The 20,474-nt window shown below is 44.8% G+C and overlaps 1 protein-coding gene across 6 annotated transcripts in view; it reads right to left on the reverse strand.

The window, feature by feature from the left end:
- DPP6 (dipeptidyl peptidase like 6) overlaps nucleotides 1-20,474 on the reverse strand; it is a 527,660-nt gene that overhangs the window by 19,349 nt on the left and 487,837 nt on the right. For all 6 annotated transcript variants that reach the window (XM_081163567.1, XM_081163565.1, XM_081163563.1 and 3 more), the window contains exons 11-16: nucleotides 18,381-18,504; nucleotides 17,270-17,308; nucleotides 15,323-15,430; nucleotides 14,100-14,191; nucleotides 12,909-12,956; nucleotides 11,352-11,470 (exon numbers count right to left, since the gene is read on the reverse strand). In XM_081163567.1, coding sequence (XP_081019693.1) covers nucleotides 11,352-11,470; nucleotides 12,909-12,956; nucleotides 14,100-14,191; nucleotides 15,323-15,430; nucleotides 17,270-17,308; nucleotides 18,381-18,504 — 530 coding nt within the window. The remainder of the gene's footprint in view (nucleotides 1-11,351; nucleotides 11,471-12,908; nucleotides 12,957-14,099; nucleotides 14,192-15,322; nucleotides 15,431-17,269; nucleotides 17,309-18,380; nucleotides 18,505-20,474) is intronic.

The following is a 20,474-nucleotide window of genomic DNA, read 5'->3' on the forward strand; positions in this document are numbered from 1 at the left end:
GATAGTTTACTGCTAACAACAACAAGCTGTCATGGCCCCCTGGCTTCAGAAATCATCGCAGGACAGGATGCAGCAAGGTAGATTAATGCAATGTGCTGGAGGTGGAGAAGAGAAGGCAGTGATCACTGCTGTCAAAGAAAGCATGCAGACAGATCTAGACCATTAGATCAGTGGTATAAGTAAACCTCATTGCATTTTGTTTAGGTATACAGTTTTCTTTCCCAGTTTCAGCTCAAGGGAAACCAGAACACAGCTGTTCACAGCACTGATTGGCTGGAAAGAAACCAGTGATGTCACTAACACACACACACACACACACACACACACACACCTGAAGCTGTCTTTCAAGGTTGTAGAAATTGATTCTCAAAAAAGTTCAGAATGGAAAGAACTGCATGCTGCATTTTCAAATCACACGAGGTCCTTAAAAAATAAAGAAGCAGAGAGCTACCTGGAATGGAGGAAGGGCAAGACAGACTACCAAACCAGCAGTCAATCTGAATGCCAGCATGTCAGTCAAATGTGTTGCAATGAGCCTGAACAGCAGAAGGAAGGAAGAAAGAAAAAAACGCAGGCATCTGCGTTTGCATGTGCATGTGCATCTGTCGCCACTCAGAGTGTGACAAATACTCAAGTGCCCCTGCTTTTCTTCTGTGAAACACTGGCGCATATGAATTTAATTATCCTGCTCACACATTCAAAATGCATGCAGGAAATGTAAATGATAAGCTCTTTGATGACTAAACATATTACGTGGAGTGTGAAATATTCTGTCGGAAATCGGCTTTCACAGTTTGCTCTCTTTCATTCTATTGAGAGGAGACAGGCCAGACAGAAAGTATGAGAATTTTGGAAGCACGCAGTCAATTGCAGCTCCTACTTTGCTTGTGCAGCAGCCCAGTGACTCTTGTTTTAGATCAGTGTTTCCCAAACCTGGGTCTCCTGCTGTTTTTCAACTACAATTCCCACCATCTATGACTATGGGTCCTGCTAGCTAGGGATGATGGGAGCTGGAGTCCCAAAACAGCTGGAGGGCAGAGTTTGGCCATCACTGCCCTAGAGCATTCAGGAACATGCCGGATTCCATCAGTCTCCACTGGTGGGCCATCTGAATGGGGCCACCACCCTTTCAAGGGGGAATTGCCATGGGGCCACCACCCTTACAAGGGGGAATTGCCATGGGGCCACCACCCTTACAAGGGGGAATTGCCTTCATCAGTCCAACGTTAACCAGATAATGGTCCAACCATGACAAGGAAGTGCACTGCACTCCCCCTCTCTTCAGTCCTCATAGCATTTGGGGCAACGATCCCATTGAGAATGTGCCCTGCCTGATGTGCTGGACCGATGAGAGACCCATGGTTGTCATGGAGGCCATGAAGTTTTGAGTTGGTCCAACAGCAGCCTCCACATGGATAATGAGGTCCTCCAACAAAACCCTACTTTATGCCACTGCACTGGGTGAAGTCTCTCTCTGGTGCTTGCACAAGCATTCCCAGGGCAACAGTTCCTCCCCCAGTCCAGGCTAGGTAATATACCTCTCTGTTAGGAATCCATGAATACTACGTATGTTGCTTCTGGGTGGAGCTCATGGATAAATTGAAACCTGCAAGCAATAGTAGATTTTTTTCTTCTTCGGTGGCTTATGATATCATAAGCGACTCATTTCCTTCTCACCTCCCCAGGTTAGTGTGAGCATGAAAACCAGCAATGGTGATATTATATTATTATTATTATTATTATTATTATTATTATTATTATTATTATTATTAATAATAATAATAATAATACCCTGCCCATCTGGCTGGGCTTCCCCAGCCACTCTGGGCGGCTTCCAAAAGAATATTAAAATACTATAATACATCAAACATTAAAAGCTTCCCGAAACAGGGCTGCCTTCAGATGTCTTCTAAAAGTCTGGTAGTTGTTGTTCTCTTTGACATCTGGTGGGAGGGCGTTCCACAGGGAGGGCGCCACTACCGAGAAGGCCCTCTGCCTGGTTCCCTGTAACTTATCCTGGATGTGTGATCAAAAGTGCCTGTTTGCCATGTCCAGGCACTGCAGTCATAGGAGGAGGAAGGCTTTGATTAATTGAAATGCATGACATGGAAGGCTATGATGATCCTGCAAAATGGGCACAGTTTATTAGCTGTGAGCAACACTAAATTATATCATCGGTGAGACAGAGCCATGCTAACATACAGCTAATGCCTAGACAATAAGCACAGAAGCCAGGACCCAAAGCTTTGCACACAAACACAGTAGATTTAATCTGACTTATTCACCATCAGTATCATCCATCCTTGAAAATCCCCTTCCCCTCAGGGTGAGAGGACCTCAGAGCAACATGCCATGCATTGAAAGGGCTGGCAGCATTAAGAAGAAAAATGTTATCTCCCTTTGCCTATGTGGAAGTGCTATGCGTGTATGTGTACAAGTCACTGCGAGTCCCAGCCTAAGTCATCTAAAAGCAAACGAAAACAGTGCACCAGGGAGCATCAGGTTAATGCTCTATTTTTGTCACAAATATCAATGGGGAAACGCTGTTTTAAAACTGCACCACTCTCTAGATAGTTGCTTAATTAACAAACATTAATCAGCGAGTCCAATACCGCTAGCCAATTTTTTTAAAAAAGAAGTTAAAACATTGCCAAGCGCTTTTGGAGAAAACCGTGGTTTTATTTCCAAAGAGCATCCAATGTTTTCCCCCTTTTAAAAATCTCGTGGAAATCATGTCAGCGAACTAATCTGTATTCAGTGACAGCTACCAAAACACAGAAACTGTACATGGGAGATGAGTGGAACAAAACGAAACAAAACACAACGTAAAAGGAAAACCTGCTCTCTTTGGCTCAGCAGCAGTTATGTGCAGCCCATAATTTCAAACCACAAGTGAAACTCCCACTATGTAAACAATGAAAATTGAAATTGTCTCTGCCAGGCTCCAGCAGAGTATCTTTTAAGCAGCAATGAATGATTTAAAAGGGCAGCTGCAAGCGGGAAGAACTCAAAGGGCCTGAGTGCTGCCGGAGTATGATAATTGGCAACGGCCATCGTGCCCCAGCGTACAGCTTCCAATATCTCTTTATTTGCTAAGCCATGCATTATGTATAGCTTAACGCACCCCAGTTCATACATGGGTACCATATTATCATACTAATAAACAAAGGCGCTGGGAGCGTTGGGGAGCCACCGGCTGTAATTAAAAGATCTGTCCTGTCATTGGCGTGTTCAGATTCAACACCAGAGACAGATGTTTGTGGCATGTGCTGGCAATCACCAATATCAAAAAAAGTATATTGAACTGCTTTCCTAAGCCTCCAAGGCATTTATGTCATCCCCCCTCACCGCCATGTTTCACATGCGTCCTTCTTGAAAAGGCTATCAGTCGCTACTAGACACAATGGCCACACTCTTGTTTCCATTGTTGGGGGTATTCTGAATGCCAGATGCTGGTTATTACAAATGGGGAGAGTGCTGTTGTGCTTTTCGGACACGCATCTGGTTTGCCAACTTGAGAACAGGATGCTGGGCTGGATGAGCTTTACTTTGGCCTGATCCAGACGGGCTCCTGTTCTAAGTATTAAGATCATGTCGTTCCACAGGTGTGCATACAGCAAAGCAAATCAACAACCACCTATGCTGCCCTATTTTCATGCAGTTTAAGAAGATGGATTTGTTTTGGCAGTTCAGGGGCTAATTCAAAGATCCCATTTTACATTATGGATGACTGGAAGGAATTGCAAGTGTGCAACTCTCCATTCGTGGGGCAATCTGCTTATCTGACGGAACAGTTCAGGTCTTCTAGGCAGAGACCTGCTCTGCAGCAGAGGCATGCGGCTATATTTCTACAAAAGAGAGGGTCTTTTCTGTGGTGGCACCCCAACTGTGAAATGTCCTCTCTAAAGAGGCTCACTTCATGCTGACATTAGAAACTTTCAGAGCCAGGTGAAGCCCTTCGTCATTGGCCCAGGCATTTTGGACGGTAGTTGTTGTTGCTAGCATGTGTCTGATTTTTGGAACTGTTTCTTTTCTGTTTTTCTTTCTTTTAAGCTTTCGGAATGTTTGTTTCATCTTGTAGTTTGTTATACTCCTTTATTGATTTCAGATTGCATTTACATGTTGTGTGAATTGATTTTACACACACTTCTATACATTGATGTGGAATCTTTCAATGAAGGGTAACTAAGAAATATTTTGAGTAAATAAGGAAAAAATACCTAGCTCAACATGCAGATCTCCTGCTCATTCTTATCTGGGGCCGCTCTATACAATCAGGAGGACTAGATACTTACTTTTTAAACCATCAGAATGAAAAAGAAAGCTGAAATCTCAGTTTTCTTTTAACAGATCTGCATGTCACACAAACAATGTTGATAAAGTGGCATTTTATATTTTTGGGGAAGGAAAGAACTTGCTTCCCCAAAATACATTTTACATTCGGTGGCTTCTCCCTCTTTTTGAGTCTCCCCCCCCCCCCGCAAGCAAGAGATTCTTGAGTGCCTGTCTTTAACATTCCTGCAGCGCTCACAAAAAGTTAAACAGGTCTCTTGAAATCAGAAAACAATAAACCTAATAAAGACTCCAGCTGGCACAGAGGGTGAAAGATGCAGCTCTTCTCCAAGCTCTAAATCTTGAGGGATGGGAACATCTGCACTTAAGACTCTCCAGAATAATGAGTTCAGCCAAGGTCATTCATCAAGCTAACACACACACCCCTCCTGTTCTCAGTACCGTGTGATGACACCTCCATTTCTTCAGCTTTGTTACTGAGGGCACTAGAGGGATTTAGCTGCTATTATCATTGATTGCTTGAAAGGGGAATTGGACCATTTAGGGCAAATCTGTGCTACTGAATTAAACTGGTTTCGCTGTTAATTTCCTCTGCCCAGAGAAACTGGGGACTATCTGGGAGGGAGAGCAACTAGGGATCTCTAACAGAGAATTATCAGCACCCTCTCCATCAACTATTCTTGCCAGGATTCTTTGGCAGAGGCCAGTGTGATTAGAGCTCAGGATTTGACCCAGGAGAAAAAAAGAGACAGTCATGGAACCGGGAAATTAGACAAAACAAATGAAATACCGTGAAAATCCCTGAAACGAGAAGTAATCGACTAGAAATATTATCTTATGGGAAAAAACCTAAAATTGAACCTAAAATTGAACAATTTTGGTCATTTAAGGTTTATGATTTCTCTATTTCCTTCTGAGGAAACTGAATAGCTCAGTGTAACGAGGTTTGTAGCCGGCATCCCGTTGAGGCTTTGTTCAATTTGAGGTTTTTCTAATTCTATTTTTAAACTTTTTGATTTATATTATTTTGTTTATTTCCATAAGATAACATTACTACTTGATTACTTCTCGTTTCAGGGATTTTTACGGTATTTCAGGATTTGACCCAGGCTGAACCATCTTCAAATCTCCACTCAGCCACCAAGTTGACTTGGTAGCCCTAATCCAGTCGCTATCTCTTACACCAAGGGTACTGGCCAGACGGTCACAATTTTTGGTTGAGATTTGGGCCACATTCACACCGTACACTGAAAGCACTCTTATACCACTTGAGCAGTCATGGGGAATCTGGGGAACTGAAGTTTAAGGGTGCTCGGAATCGTAGCTCTGGGTGAGGTCAGCATCCTTATAACAAGCTACAATTCCCAGACACTTTGGAGGAAGTCCCAACTGTTAACGTGGTATAAGAGTGCATTAATAGTATGGTGTGGATGTGACCTCGATCATAAACCAGGAAATACAGGCAGCACAAGTTGCTTTGCAGCTGTTGTACAACAAACCTGCTTTCCCATAAAATTAGATTATTTTTTTTACAGTACAGGCCTTGACCGTTTTAGGCTGGTCCAATATGTTCATGACTGCATGCATCGCTGCAACCCGGAAGGTGGTGCAACGGGACCTAATGCACTTATACGAACTTTGCCAATACAATCAGGGGTCAGGAATGTAACCACCGTGCAAAACAGCCATTGCCTGTATACGGAAAGTGATGTGGAAATGCATTGGAAAATGTGGGATAGCGACTGATACGTCATCTAACCTCCCCACAAACAAATCAGAATTAATCTCAGTACGTAGCCACCATCATCTAACCTCCTTATAAACCTTGTGCAAACAAAATAGGCCGAATGCTCAATAAACAAGCTGTCTGGAAGCAACCTAACTTGCCTCTCAGAGTAGTTATTACCATGTTATGTAATTCACCTCTAGCTAGCTGGAGAACTCCGTGGTGAATTATTTGCCTCAAGATGAATTGCACAGCTCAGTACCTGTGTGCTCTGCCATACCCTTTTCCTAAATATTTGCAAGTACAGTAAGGAGGCAAAACTGCTGTGCTGCAGAACCATCTGTTCTGGTCAATTACACGGAGGCACAACGGCCAACCTTCACTCCGTGTAAAAGTCACCGTTAAACTAGAAGCCGCCAATCGCTTTTCTCCATTTCCTTTTATTTATTTGTCTTTCACGTCAGCGAACAATTAAGAGTAATTTATGTTAAATTAATGGTGCTTCACACCACAATGAAGTATTTTATAACATACAAACGATTGGTCTGCTCAGAGGAAGCAGAAACTTAATGCCAACATCCACACAAGTGACAATTTGAATTAATCACAGCCTACTTTAATAACTATGTTGTTAAAGGGTGACAGAACAGATGTTCTCTTAAGAAAAAAAAATTAAGTGAGTTAATAGTATCCTACTTTTAATCTGGAAGAGCTGCGTTTGTGAAGCCTTGGGTTTGGGGCCTCCGATATGCCCTGTGTTTTAAAGCACTGCTTTAATGAAAGGGAACGAATTACTTTTCCCTCTCAAAGAGTTAACATGAGCCATGCGCAGCGGAGGCTCATGACCTGACCATCACTCAGAATTAAGGGTACTAGTCCTCTGGAAAGAGGGACCAGCAAATAAATGCAAAAGATGGCCATGTGCAAAAGACTGATTTAGTCTGGCTGTGCTCTAAAACATCAGAAACTAATTTACGCTTCCCGAGCCACAGGAAAAGTGGCAAAAGGTCACAACTTGCCCCCCAGCACTAATTACATTCCTGTGCTGGAGGGGTACACAAAGAAGGAGGCGGTGGTGGTGGTGGTGGGGAGAAGGACATCTTCATAATCAGCCTTCTGGAAGGGAATAATCTTGGCCAGAACAGTTAACACATTCAGTGACTTAATGTGTAAACAGCAAGCTATAATCCCTCCCAGGGAAGCATGTTAATGCACTGCTCAGTTCTCGACAGGATGGGCAGAGGGGGAATTCTGCCACACAGAGGTTTCTGAGTTGCCTGCTTATCACTGCGTCAATGCACTGGCCTGCCGATACTTTATTTTATACAGTGGTACCTCGCAAGACGAATGCCTCGCAAGACAAAAAACTCGCTAGACGAAAGGTTTTTCCGTTTTCGATTTGCCTCGCAAGACGAAATTTCCCTATGGGCTTGCTTCGCAAGACGAAAACGTCTCGCGGCTTTGTTTCCTTTGTCTAAAAACAAAGACATGTTTTGTTTATAAAGTTAATTTATTTTCCCTTCAATTTTTGAACTGCTCTTTACAGTATGTGTGACTTTAAAGAGCAGTTAATAAACTGTTGTTGTACCAAATTTGGCTTTGTTTCGACTTTTTTTGACCATAGGAACGCATTAATTGATTTTCAATGCATTCCTATGGGAAACCGTGCTTCGCAAGACGAAAAATTCGCTAGACGACAAAAATTGCGGAACGAATTAATTTCGTCTTGCGGGGCACCACTGTACTGGTACTTTGCAATTAAGGGATGCGGGTGGCGCTGTGGGTTAAACCACAGAGCCTAGGACTTGCCAATCAAAAGGTTGCGGTTCGAATACCCGTGATGGGGTGAGCTCCCATTGCTCGGTCCCTGCTCCTGCCAACCTAGCAGTTCGAAAGCACGTCAAAGTGCAAGTAGATAAATAGGTACCACTCCAGCGGGAAGGTAAACGGCGTTTCCGTGCGCTGCTCTGGTTTGCCAGAAGCGGCTTAGTCTTGCTGGCCACATGACCCGGAGGCTGTATGCCAGCTCCCTCAGCCAATAAAGCGAGATGAGCGCCACAACCCCAGAGTCGGTCACGACTGGACCTAATGGTCAGGGGTCCCTTTACCTTTACTTTGCAATTAGCTCTGGCTCATTTGCACTTTTCAAAGTGCGGCTGTAGGTACAGACATGAACGATATTTACCAGTAACAAGACGGTTGGAAAATGTCAGAAACTTACGACATTTACCAAAATCAGGTTAACATTTGGGTCTTTGAGAACTATATTCACCGTATCTGAAAAGCAATACCTTTATTATAGCCGGTCCATATTAATAAAGCTAGATGCAAGACATGTGAGTTACACAGAACACTTCCTCAGGTAGGATATTCAAAAACATTTTTAAAAGGGGGAACATTAGGTGTATCTGCTCAAAGGCAGGTGGTGTGAAGCCTTGCTTGTGTCTCCCTGCAGCTAGATCCTGTATAATTTTTTATTCTAATGGGCCGGCACAGCTATCCGGTTTTGCTCTGCTTTGGAGAAAGCATGTAAATAACTGTGAATCAGCTCTTAATAACTGGCATGCCTCATGTTCTAGCTTTATTATTATTAAATATTATTCTTAAAGACACACATACTATATCTATCAGGCATATCCAACAGGGTAAAAAGAGAATAAATGAACTCTGCAGGAAATACTTTAAAGAGCTTTAGATCTGTAGCTGCAGGGCAGAGTCTATAAATGCTAAGCTTGCGGCAAGGTTTAATTCTAACAAGTTCAACGGTGATATTTAATTCTAACAAGTTTGATGGTGACATGGGTGAGAAACAAGGAATCAAAACAACACATTCACATTGCCTTGAGCAAACATCCAAGAGCTTTCAGCTCCCCTCCTTTACATTGTTGCGCGTTACAGAGACCCTGCTGCAACCTGAACGTTTACAACCCTGCACCATGCATGTTTAATCAGTAATAAGTCCCACTGAATTCAACAGGATATACTCTCAAGTAAAACTGTAACCTTCGCCTCCAAGCCCTACAGCATCCATCAAAGTGTATCAATTTTGCTTGCTGAAATGATGAGAAAGCTGGAAGTCTGTCCAAGCCAGGTTGCCTTGAAAGTGGGCAAATGTTTATTGTGGCTTTCCTCATTTCTTTTGGCAGCAAATTCCAGAAGCTGAGAGGTCCACAAACAGCTGTTCTACAATGGAAGGGTTGGCAGGGGCCTTGTTTCCATCTGGATTAATGCTTGGTGGAGTTGCAGGGTGGGGAGAGGAAGCAATTGCTGCTTAGCCCAGATCTCATTACCAGTGTTTTACATCATATATCCTGGAAGCAGCTGGCTGCCTAGTCCAACCTTCCTCAACCAGGTACCCTTCAGATACCCAGACTTTGGCTCCCATCAGGCCCAGCCAGCAAGGTCATCCAGTGGCAGGGACTGGCTGGATGACGAGGAATTGTGGGAGGCACCAGCTGGGAAACCCCCAAGGGACTGTCGGGATCTCCGCTCGGCCAAGCTGATAAAGCTCATTTTCTTCCCGAGCCTTCAGAATCGTCACCCAACGTATTTAACGACCTTGAGCCTTTGATGGGGCTCCAAGGCACGTCCTCCCAGCAGAGCATCAAAACAGCACGCGGAAGTGATGAGATTTATGGCTACATTGCTATACTTTATTTTCTAGCTACGAAGACAGCTAAAAAATATACATCCTCTCTCCCTGAGAGCAGAGAGCAACTGAACAAAGGAGCAAAGGAAACAGGAAACCACTAACGTCACATCCCGTCTCCCTTTTCCATGAGACTGCAAGGTCTCTGCAGAGTCCTGTGACTCCACACAGCTTCACAGTGATAACAGAAACTAACAGGGACACCCCAGAGGAGGAAGGCTCAGAGCCAAGGGATTGGTGGTGGGACACTGAGGAGGTGTCAGAGGGAGAAGAGTGGGGGTGGTGGTTTTTGGATGCTGAAGAGGCAATGGGGTTTAGTGAGCAAGGCGAGCCTGTGACAAGGAGCAGCTCAGACTCAGAGGCTGAAGCAGAGAATACAGGGAGTCTGCCTCTCTTACTGTGGCCAGCTTCCCTCCTCCCTTGAGGAACGTGGCATGTGGAATGATGTGCAGAGCAGAACAGAGATTACAGGTACCCAGACACAGTTTGAGACTGCTTGGAAAACATCTGGCAGGGGAGGAGCCTTAGAGGGGGTTGAAGGCGGGGGCCGTCAGTCCAGGCAATTGCTCTATAGGGGCAGGACCTGCCAGGAGTGTTGTGTGCCGTTTTCTTGAATACAGAATTTACTACACCGAAAGACTCTGCTTCTTGTGTGCTGACCTGCATCTCGACACGCACCCAAGGATGGTGGGAGTTGTATTCCAGCCACACCTGGAGACCACCTGGTTGGGGGTATCTAGCCCAGTCAGCCATACTTGGTTCTGTTCCTTTCTCCTGGGCCGTGTCCAGAAAGTGGTGTTGGGGGATGAGTGTTCAGACCCCTGGGCTCTCACTTGTGGGGTGCCTCAGGGTTCTGTCCTCTCCCCCATGCTTTTTAATATCTATATGAAGCCGCTGGGAGAGATCATCGGGGGGTTTGGGCTGGGTGTTCATCAGTATGCAGATGACACCCAGCTCTACCTCTCCTTTAAATCAGAACCAGTGAAGGCGGTGAAGGTCCTGTGTGAGTGCCTGGAGGAGGTTGGAGGTTGGATGGCGGCTAACAGATTGAGGTTGAATCCTGACAAGACAGAAGTACTGTTTTTGGGGGACAGGGGGCGGGCAGGTGTGGGGGATTCCCTGGTCCTGAATGGGGTAACTGTGCCCCTGAAGGACCAGGTGCGCAGCCTGGGAGTCATTTTGGATTCACAGTTGTCCATGGAGGCACAGGTTAATTCTGTGTCCAGGGCAGCTGTCTACCAGCTCCACCTGGTACGCAGGCTAAGACCCTACCTGCCCGCGGACTGTCTCACCAGAGTGGTGCATGCTCTGGTTATCTCCCGCTTGGACTACTGCAATGTGCTCTACGTGGGACTACCTTTGAAGGTGACCCAGAAACTGCAATTAATCCAGAACGCGGCAGCTAGACTGGTGACTGGGAGCGGCCGCAGAGACCACATAACACCGGTCTTGAAAGACCTACATTGGCTCCCAGTACGTTTCTGAGCATAATTCAAAGTGTTGGTGCTGACCTTTAAAGCCCTAAACGGCCTCGGTCCTGAAGGAGCGTCTCCACCCCCATCGTTCAGCCCGGACACTAAGGTCAATATTATTATTGTACAGCTGTAGAGTGATTCCTTATAGGCACTATTAATAAGGTGGCCTGCTTTGCCGCATGGTTATATGACAATACGAGAATCCTACCTTCGCAGGTCAGGATGAAATAGGCCATGTTGTGGCTGAAGGATGCACTGAAGTACGTGCAGTTGTTTATCAGGTCACAAGAGAGGCACTGCCTGTTGAAGTTCCCTTTAGTGCTGGCACTGAGAAAGAGGAGAAAACAACACGTCTGATTATTCAGCTGGCACTGCTTGGAACAGGCATGTGGATTTGTGATGGCAGGACCTTGGACAGAGTTGGGTGCTTTCTCAACCAGGTGTTTAGGGGCTGGAGCTGCCCCTGGGCATGGTGTGATGGTCTAGTCCACAGCAGCTTTGGTTTATAGAACTGGGAAATGGCCGTGGCTCAGTGGTCAGGAGAATCCCCTTCCCATGCAGAAGGCCTTGCAGCTCCAGGCAGACCTAGAAGAGACCCCTGCCTGAAACCCTGGAGAGCTGCTGCTGCCAGCCAGTGTAGGCAACACTGAGAAAGATAGCATAAGGCAGATTCCTATGTTCCTAATCCAGCCCACCCCCCACATCCCCATCTGAAGAATCTGGCAGGCCCCCGTTTCCTCTGCTGGCGGGTGGCGCCTCCTCCTGTTGGGAAGCAGGAAATTGCCCCAAATCACGCACCTGCAGAGGAGTGTCGGCAGCATCAAAAACCAAAGGAAGCAAAAGAAGAGGCTTCTAAACAGTACTGGAAAATACCGTATTTTTTGCTCTATAAGACTCACTTTTTCCCTCCTAAAAAGTAAGGGGAAATGTGTGTGCGTCTTATGGAGCGAATACTGGCTGTACAGTTATCCCAGAAGCCAGAACAGCAAGAGGGATTGCTGCTTTCACTGCACAGCGATCCCTCTTGCTGTTCTGGCTTCTGAGATTCAGAATATTATTTTTCTTGTTTTCCTTCTCCAAAAACTAGGTGCGTCTTGTGGTCTGGTGCGTCTTATAGAGCAAAAAATACGGTACCTTCCAAAAGCGATAGTTGCTGTGACAGCAGAGCCTTGTTCTTATGCCCCTAAGAAAGTTGGTCACCACCTGGGAATTTTATTGCTTTATTAGCACTATTATCATTTGAAAATGTTTTTCCTCCAGTACCATTTCAAGCCTTTATCTCTTCTTCGTTACTTTTCAACAGTGCAGCTCCGACCCCTCTTTTGTTCTACTGGAGCAGACCAGAGTGAAGCCTGCTCCGACTCGGTCCGATCTGGTTGCCCTGCCCCCCTCAGGCCGCCGTGGATAGGCCAGAATTTGAATCTGGGTTTGGTGGAACCCAGCAGGTTCTATGACAGCCAGGTGAGTGGAGCAATGGCCAGAAGGACGGCGTGGCTGCGGGAGGACGGGGAAGCCTCACACCGGGCCGCAAACGACGCCCACCGCCGGACCGGGGTGAGCGGCCATTTCTCAAATTAGAAAACCACTTGTAAATCTTTTGGGAAACTGATTGCTCTTTTGGGAAACTGAGTCCTCCCCCACACAATTCCATGTATCTTCTTTTGGCTTACTTTGCACTGAATTTGCTCAGGTGTAAGAAGAACTGAAAACAACCTCTTTCAAGGAAAAGTCTGGACATTGTTTCTTCCATGAAAATAAATCATACCTGTATAAATGCCGTGTCCTTGGTAACTCTTCTGTGCTGAGGAAATAGCTAGAATAAAATGCACATATATTATCACCAGATTTTTGAGAGCAGTATTTCATCTGGGTTATCTGCATAGGCACAAACTATTCAGAAGAAAGGTGGAAGAGATATGCCCCATGGACTCCTTGCACCCTAGAAACATTATTCTGATGCCTTTTAAGTTCTAATTCCAGTTTTTGTTTTGTTTAAAAGAGAGTCTCTCTTCCTGTGGCTGCAAGTTTGGAATGGTAAAATGAACAGGAAAAAGAGGCAAAATTATAGGGGCGGGGACTTTCCCCCTAGAGCTCATGATTTTCATGTCTACATGATTGGACCTGCTTGTCACGCAGGCAGTGGTGAAAACCAATCATAAACCTATGTGCAAATTTGTGTTGCTAAAAAATGTCATCCTGGCAGCAGTGCACCAATGGTCTCATGCAGATGTTTCACATTTGGAAAGAACTTTAAAAGAAAATGCAATATGTTCACCAAATGCAGCTGAACACACATTTGTCAAAATCGTTAGCTACATGCAATTAAATACACAAGATTAGCCCAGCCTTCCAGCTGTCAGATGAACATTTCTAAAGAAATTTTATTATTCAGCAGTTATACAAAGCAATAGAAAAAGAGCTGTCCATTGTACTGATTTTAAATGGATGTTCTATATAAAAAAGGCTGGATTAAAAGGCACGCAAATGCTTCAGAGATTCCATGTTTGCAATATGACAGCCCCCGCCCCCGAGAAGCAGCGTTGAATGTCTTTGAATACTCTTTTTACATTGGAAAAATGTTTATGTGTGTAGCAGTAAGCCAAAGGCCAAGCAAGATTTATCCAAACTGCTCCTTAAGCCACTGTCCTGAAGTTACTTATTCCACAGTAGTATGGATCATTTTAGTTGGTAAAACATTGGACAGGAGCACCCTCACAATAATACTCTGATTCTTATGCTTACACCCATTTCACAGAGGAGACTTTCCTACTTACCAGAGTAATGCGAGGGAAGCCTAGCTTCTGTATTTAAGCACATTAATATCACAGGTTCCAATCCAGAGCAATGCCCACTGGGTCACACATAAGCGCTCCACTAATCCAGTTACCCTTGCAGTGCTGTCAACTGAACCTTCTAAGACATGGAAACTGACTTGACATGGTTTGGTGTTCCTTACATTTTATGGTGCCTTTCCTCATATCCCAAAATCCTGGTCACATCCCAGTCACCCGATGTGATTGACTGTAAATCGTTGCTGCTGCTGTTGGGCTGCCGAGAAAGGAGGAAGAGATGAATTTCAAAACATGGAGCAAGGTGTTCTAACGATGATCAAACATATATCTGCATTATCTTCTTCAGAGCAAGTTTTCCTGATATCCCTTTTTCTGATGCATTTTTTAAAAGACACTAATTTATTCTTCTTCTATCCTCCTAGAAGTGAAAATAATAAATTGAACCAAATTCATGCTTGGGATAGCCGTATTTCATAATTTCTCAAATTGTGCTATAGGGCTTCTGAAGCCTCTCCAAAAGTGGCGAAGATGAAGCAGAGACAGATGAGTGGAGTCTGATTGGGAAAACTCTACTTATTGCCCTTCTGTCACACTCTTTCTCCAAAGAGCTCAGGCAGGCTCTATTTAAAGACAGTGACTGGCCTACAGTCACCAGTGAGATTCAGTGGGAATCTGAGGCCTCTCTCCCTAGCTTAAGTCCAGTGCTTTGGCTACAAATGGATGCTCGCTTTTCAGGGTCACAGAAGTTGCATCTGAAAAACATACAGAAATGCTTCCTTGTAAGGGAATCTAACCCACGCTGCACCCTAAGCCCTCAGTGCTCACACCCAAAGGAGCCTCCTCTCTACTCTCTGTGCAACCCAGTCAAACCTGCTCACTCTGCGGGGCTGCAGCTGTTCCTCAGCCCAATTCTCCATCAAAGGAGGCCAGTTCATTTTTCTTTGGTTGTTGCCCATCAATCCCTCTTTCTCTGGTCTGCAAATTATGTTTTTCATTTAAACCCCTTTTGCCAGCAGATTCCACTGATAGCAAGCCAGCCACAGGATTTCCTGCAAAACACTGTTTGTGTATCAACCCACTACAGTACTCAGATGTCGTTGTCTTCAACAGATGCACATTATCTTGGAAATGCTTTGCATGTGATATGTCTAGGTGTTGACTTGTTATATTGTCAAAACTGCCAATGTAAGTGTGTTACAGGGGTGGGGATTCTGTGGTCTTCCAGATGTTGTTGGACTACAACTCCCATCATCCACGACCACCAGCTATGCTACCAGAGGCTGATGAGAGCTGGAGTCCAACAACATCCAGAGAGCCAATATTCATGGTATATTACTTTTCACCCACACCCAAAAAGGCGTTTAGCAGCAGCAGAGCTTTGTCTCACCTGCGATGAAGACATGGTAATGTGGTAAAACTCGCCTCTCCCTCCCTGAGGGATGGCTCGGACAAAGAAGAACTTCCTGCCATCTCTGGAGAAGAGGGGCTCTTCGTTCTGCAAATACCAAGCAGTTGCAAATGAATGCACAGATAAATATTCATGAATCTTGAAATAAACCACTCAAGACAGCAACCGTGCCAGTCCCATCCTTCTGCCAGGCTCCTTCAGCCACATGTGGATTCAAACCATGTATCTTCTAGGATTGCGGCTGAAATCCAGCTCAGTGGAAATTAGGCTATCCTTGTGCAAAACACAGTGGGCACAAGTTGTAGCTTTATCAGCCTTTTGCCTTGGTCCACAAGGCCCTCCTCCCTTGATTGGTTGCTTCCCTTTCCAGATGCAAAATAAACTGACCTGCTTCTGTTTATATGCTTGACTTGCCTGCCTGCTCTGTCCTTGGAAACTCAGGCCCCATCTGTACTGTACAATTTAAAGCACTAAGCAGGCACAGCTTCCCACAAAGATCCCTGGGACCTGTAGTTTGCTAAAGGTGCTGAGAGTTTTTAGGAGACCCCTTATTTCCCTCACAGAGCTGCAATTCCCAGCATGGTCTAACAACCCGTCCCTATTCCCAGGGAACTCTGGAAACTGTAGCCCATGGGTAGGCAAACTAAGGCCCGGGGGCTGAATTCGGCCCAATCACCTTCTAAATCTGGCCCACAGACGGTCTGGGAATCAGCATGTTTTTACATGAGTAGAATGTGGCCTTTTATTTAAAATGCATCTCTGGGTTATTTGTGGGGCCTGCCTGGTGTTTTTACATGAGTAGAATGTGTGATTTTATTTAAAATGCATCTCTGGGTTATTTGTGGAGCATAGGAATTCGTTCATTCCCCCAAAAAAATAGAGTCCGGCCCCCCACAAGGTCTGAGGGACAGTGACCCCTGCTGTAGCCCCATGAGGGGAACAGGGGTTTCTGAATAACTCTCAGCATCCTTAACAAACTACAGTGTTTGTTACACATGAGCACATTTAGTCCCACTAAACTATGCCTTAGCATTCACAGGTCATACCCTGGAGCCCCTGACAAGAGCCGTAGTAAGGTAGCAGGGAGCTCCTTCCAGGTTCTAGGGCTATATCTTGGAAACAGCATACAGCTGAGCTGGCTGATCCTTAGAATCTTGAAGCCTTGCAATTCCAAAGGCTTCTGCTGTTGCTGTTCATTGAGAAGCGGCTCTGTGACTCTGATCAAGAGAAATAACCCTCAGGAGATTTTGGGCATCGCAGCACTTTGATGTTCAAATATATTATCCCTTTGCACAGTTAAAACAAAAAATCACAGGCGCATACAATGGCCTACAGAGAAACAGCTAGAAGGCACCAATCGTATAGATTTCTGTTAAAAGAGTACACAGCTTAATACTTTGTTTCTGCCAAAGGCTACCAACTAAGCTGGAACAGCTGATCCAGACTTTGCTATCTGTCTACATGCCTTCCCCTCGCAAAACGCTGCCATTCTGATTGACTCAAGGTAAACACCAATAATAATTACTCTGAACCAGGGCTTTTGCTAACCATGGTTCAGAACCAAGAGCTGTTTGACTGAGGAAACTTCTGCCCTGTTAGCCCTACTATTTTCAGGCAGGGCAGTCCATCTTCCAGTTTGAACATCTCCCTACCCCACCCCAGTGCCCCTGATGACTTAGTGGTCTGGGGGGGGACACCCCTTTTTCTGACCAACTCTTCCGTCTCTTTTGCTGCATCTAACACAAGCGCACAGAGTTAGCATCCCTAGACAAAGAGTGGCTTTATTATAGAAAGGTAGGTTCCTATGTCACTGCTGATCTGTATTGAAGTATGTGCTTGCATCTCTCAATTTGCCCCTTTGTGGTTCTGCTCTGTTGCTTTTGAGTGTGGAACCTTTTATTAAGGAGATGGAAAGACCACTATTACCTGTCTGTGCAGCCAGGCTACGCTCTCATCTTCATGTTTCTGAAACAAAGCAACATAATTAAAATATTATACTGTAGTTTGCATCTATTATACTTTGCTCATCAGGGCAGAAAGCTATTTGACTCAATTCCAACAATGGCTGAGCGAGCACAGAGGAGCCCATCTGAGTATGATTTATGAGCAGGCAACTTGAAAGGCCTTTGCTCTTGATTAAACAAGTGAATGTGTTTAAAGCAGGGCAGTAATCTATGTGAATAACAGTAAGAGGATAATTATTCACATTGTTTGTAAGCAACCCAGGGTTTTGCTTGGTGGAGGAACACTGAAACGCCCTCCCCCTTCTACCACACACCTGGGCCAAGCTATGCCCCAGGCCACATATGAACACCTATTTGAGTGGGGATCCTGAGTGTCAAATTTCTCCCCATCCCAATTTTTGTGTGGGAGATGAATAATGATGAGTAACATGGCCTGCATCAGGTGGAGCTTTTGCATTGAGGTCTAAGTTGGCTCCTATATTACATCACTGAATGGGGGAGGGGATGGTCGTATGCCACACCTACACAACCACCCGAAAGACCCAAGTCTTCAACTGGTGGCTCTGGAGCTAATAGCAGGTTGCTGACTGATCTAAGCTAGGCTGAAACAGGAACACTAGCACCATACAAATGCATCGTGAAAAACTTAAGAAATGAGTTCCAAAATGCATGTTTGAATTAAAGCTGGACCCTGAGTCTCAATCTCAAAAGACTGAAGAGTACTGGCCAATTGGCACACTTTTAAAAAGGGATCCAGGGGTAATCCTGGAAATTATGGGCCAGTTAGCTTCACATCTGTCCCTGGGAAACTAGGGAGTTTCCTATTTCAATTCCAATTGCATGCATCTTTTGCTTTCAATGCACACAATGGGTCGCTCACCTTTTTCAGGCTTCAAAAAATTGGTGCAGACAACAAATGCCAAACGAAAAGCTACGGGTGTTCAGCTGCCTGGCATCAAAACACTGATACTACTATTGAACATTCAACTTGTTTTACTTTATGTTGCAAGCTGCCCTGAGAACTTTATGTTGCACATGGACAATACATGCTGCGGGTAAATAAAAATGAATACCCTTGTGCAGACGCCAGTTGTTGCATCACAGAGAGTCAGGATAGAAACATTCTGTGCCCTGTTCAGCCAGTTTACTGCAACTTTGGTACTGGTTGCCCACTTCACCATGGTTATATAGTACTCCCTAAAAACAAATGAAAGCATGTGAGTGCTACTCTTACATGTACTTAGAACACAATTTCCCTTCACTGTACAGACCCAAATATTTGTTTTTGGAATGTGGACTATTAATAAACTTGATGCACTGCACAGACTCAAATATTTGTTTTTGGAATGTGGACTATTAATAAATTTGATGCAGAATGTCGTGATTGTAACAAGTCCAGGATTCATTTTTGTGTTCCTCTCTTTGAACTTCGTCTGAATTCCCATACTACCTACATCATAATCAGCCCCTTGCCCGCTTATTGCTTTTTTATGTTCTCGAGGCATGCAGCGTGCCACTTCTCCCCCTTGAGCTAAGAAAGGGGTAAATGACTTGATAATGAATGAGTGTCGCAGTTGTAAGACTGACAAATCATGCAACATTATCATATTCAAGTGGAATGCACAGGTCAAAGTCATCTTTAAATTATAAGACAATGACTTTTCACAGTGTGTACAGTCCATAAAATTTTTATGAGTTCATTTGTTTGCCATAAAATATGTATAAAGGAGTTGTTGCTCTCGTTGGGATTAATGTGCTATGTCGCCGGAGAAATCGCTTGCATTCTGGAAAGGATTTGCTGTGCATACAGAGGAGGAAGGACTCAGAAGGATGAAGATGATTATCCAGCAAAATAAGAAGACAGAGCACAAGCATTCTGCTGCAGGGCAGAAGAACTGAGTTGCCCATGCCTAGCATTTGAAGTTTGGGAAATATAACGGTGCACTAGAAATTCAGTATCATAAACATTTTTTCTCTCCCTCTCTTTCACATGACAATTTGGCACCAGCATATTCTCTAGGGCAGTGGTTCACAGTTGGTACCATGGAGGCATCAATGTTTTCAATAGCTTGGCTTTTGAATTACCAATACTTAGCTAATTGCGCTAAGATGTATGGAAGTGAGAGCTGGACCATAAAAAAGGCTGATCACTGAAGAATTTATGCTTTTGGATTACGGTGCTAGAGGAGACTCTTGAGAGTCCCATGGACTGCAAGAAGATCAAACCTCTCCATTCTTAAGGAAATCAGCCCTGAGTGCTCACTGGAAGGACAGATCCTGAAGCTGAGACTCCAATACTTTGGCCACATCATGAGAAGAGAAGACTCCCTGGAAAAGACCCTGATGCTGGGAAAGATGGAGGGCACAAGGAGAAGAGAACGACAGAGGACAAGATGGTTGGATAGTGTTCTTGAAGCTACCAGCATGAGTTTGACCAAACTGCGGGAGGCAGTGGAAGACAGGAGGGCCTGGCGTGCTCTGGTCCATAGGGTTACAAAGAGTCGGACACAACTAAACAACAGCAAGCTAATTGAGAACCACTGCTCTAGAAAAACAGCTTGTTTTCCTTTTGTTAATAAAACTAAAATAAGCAGAGAATGGAAACCTCCTTCCGACAGCATTAAGAACACAATATAAGAACATAAGGAGAACCTGCTGGTTCAGGCAAGTGGTCCATGTAGTTCAGTATCATGTTCTCACAGGGACCACCCAGATGTCTGTGGGAAACCTGTAAGGGGTTTCCTGAGCACAACAGCACCCTCCTCTCTTGCAGTTCCACCAACTAAAAACATGCTGCTTCCAACTATGGAGGCACAGCCGTCACGGCGAGTGGCCACTGATAACAAGCTTGCACAATTTAAGAATCAATGTGAAAGTAGGACAAATTGTTGTCTCCTACACCTTCTAGAAACCCAAAGCAGCTGGAATCAGGAGGTTTTCCAACATGGTGGGATGGCTATATTTATGTCTTTTCTTGAACTTGGTGGTGATTTTTTTTTTAAAAAAATCAAAATAGAGAGAGGCATTCAGACAATCCAACACCGGGTCACAAAACTAAGGGTTTTGTCAGGGAACTGACATCGGAGGGAGAGGCGAAGGGGAGGCTCCCAGATGATGCTGGCGAAGGACCCAGCAGCAGGGGGAGAAACAGCTCAGTAGAGGGGGAA

Source organism: Podarcis bocagei, assembly GCF_964188305.1.
Source record: "Podarcis bocagei genome assembly, chromosome: 12".
Lineage (NCBI taxonomy): Eukaryota > Metazoa > Chordata > Lepidosauria > Squamata > Lacertidae > Podarcis > Podarcis bocagei.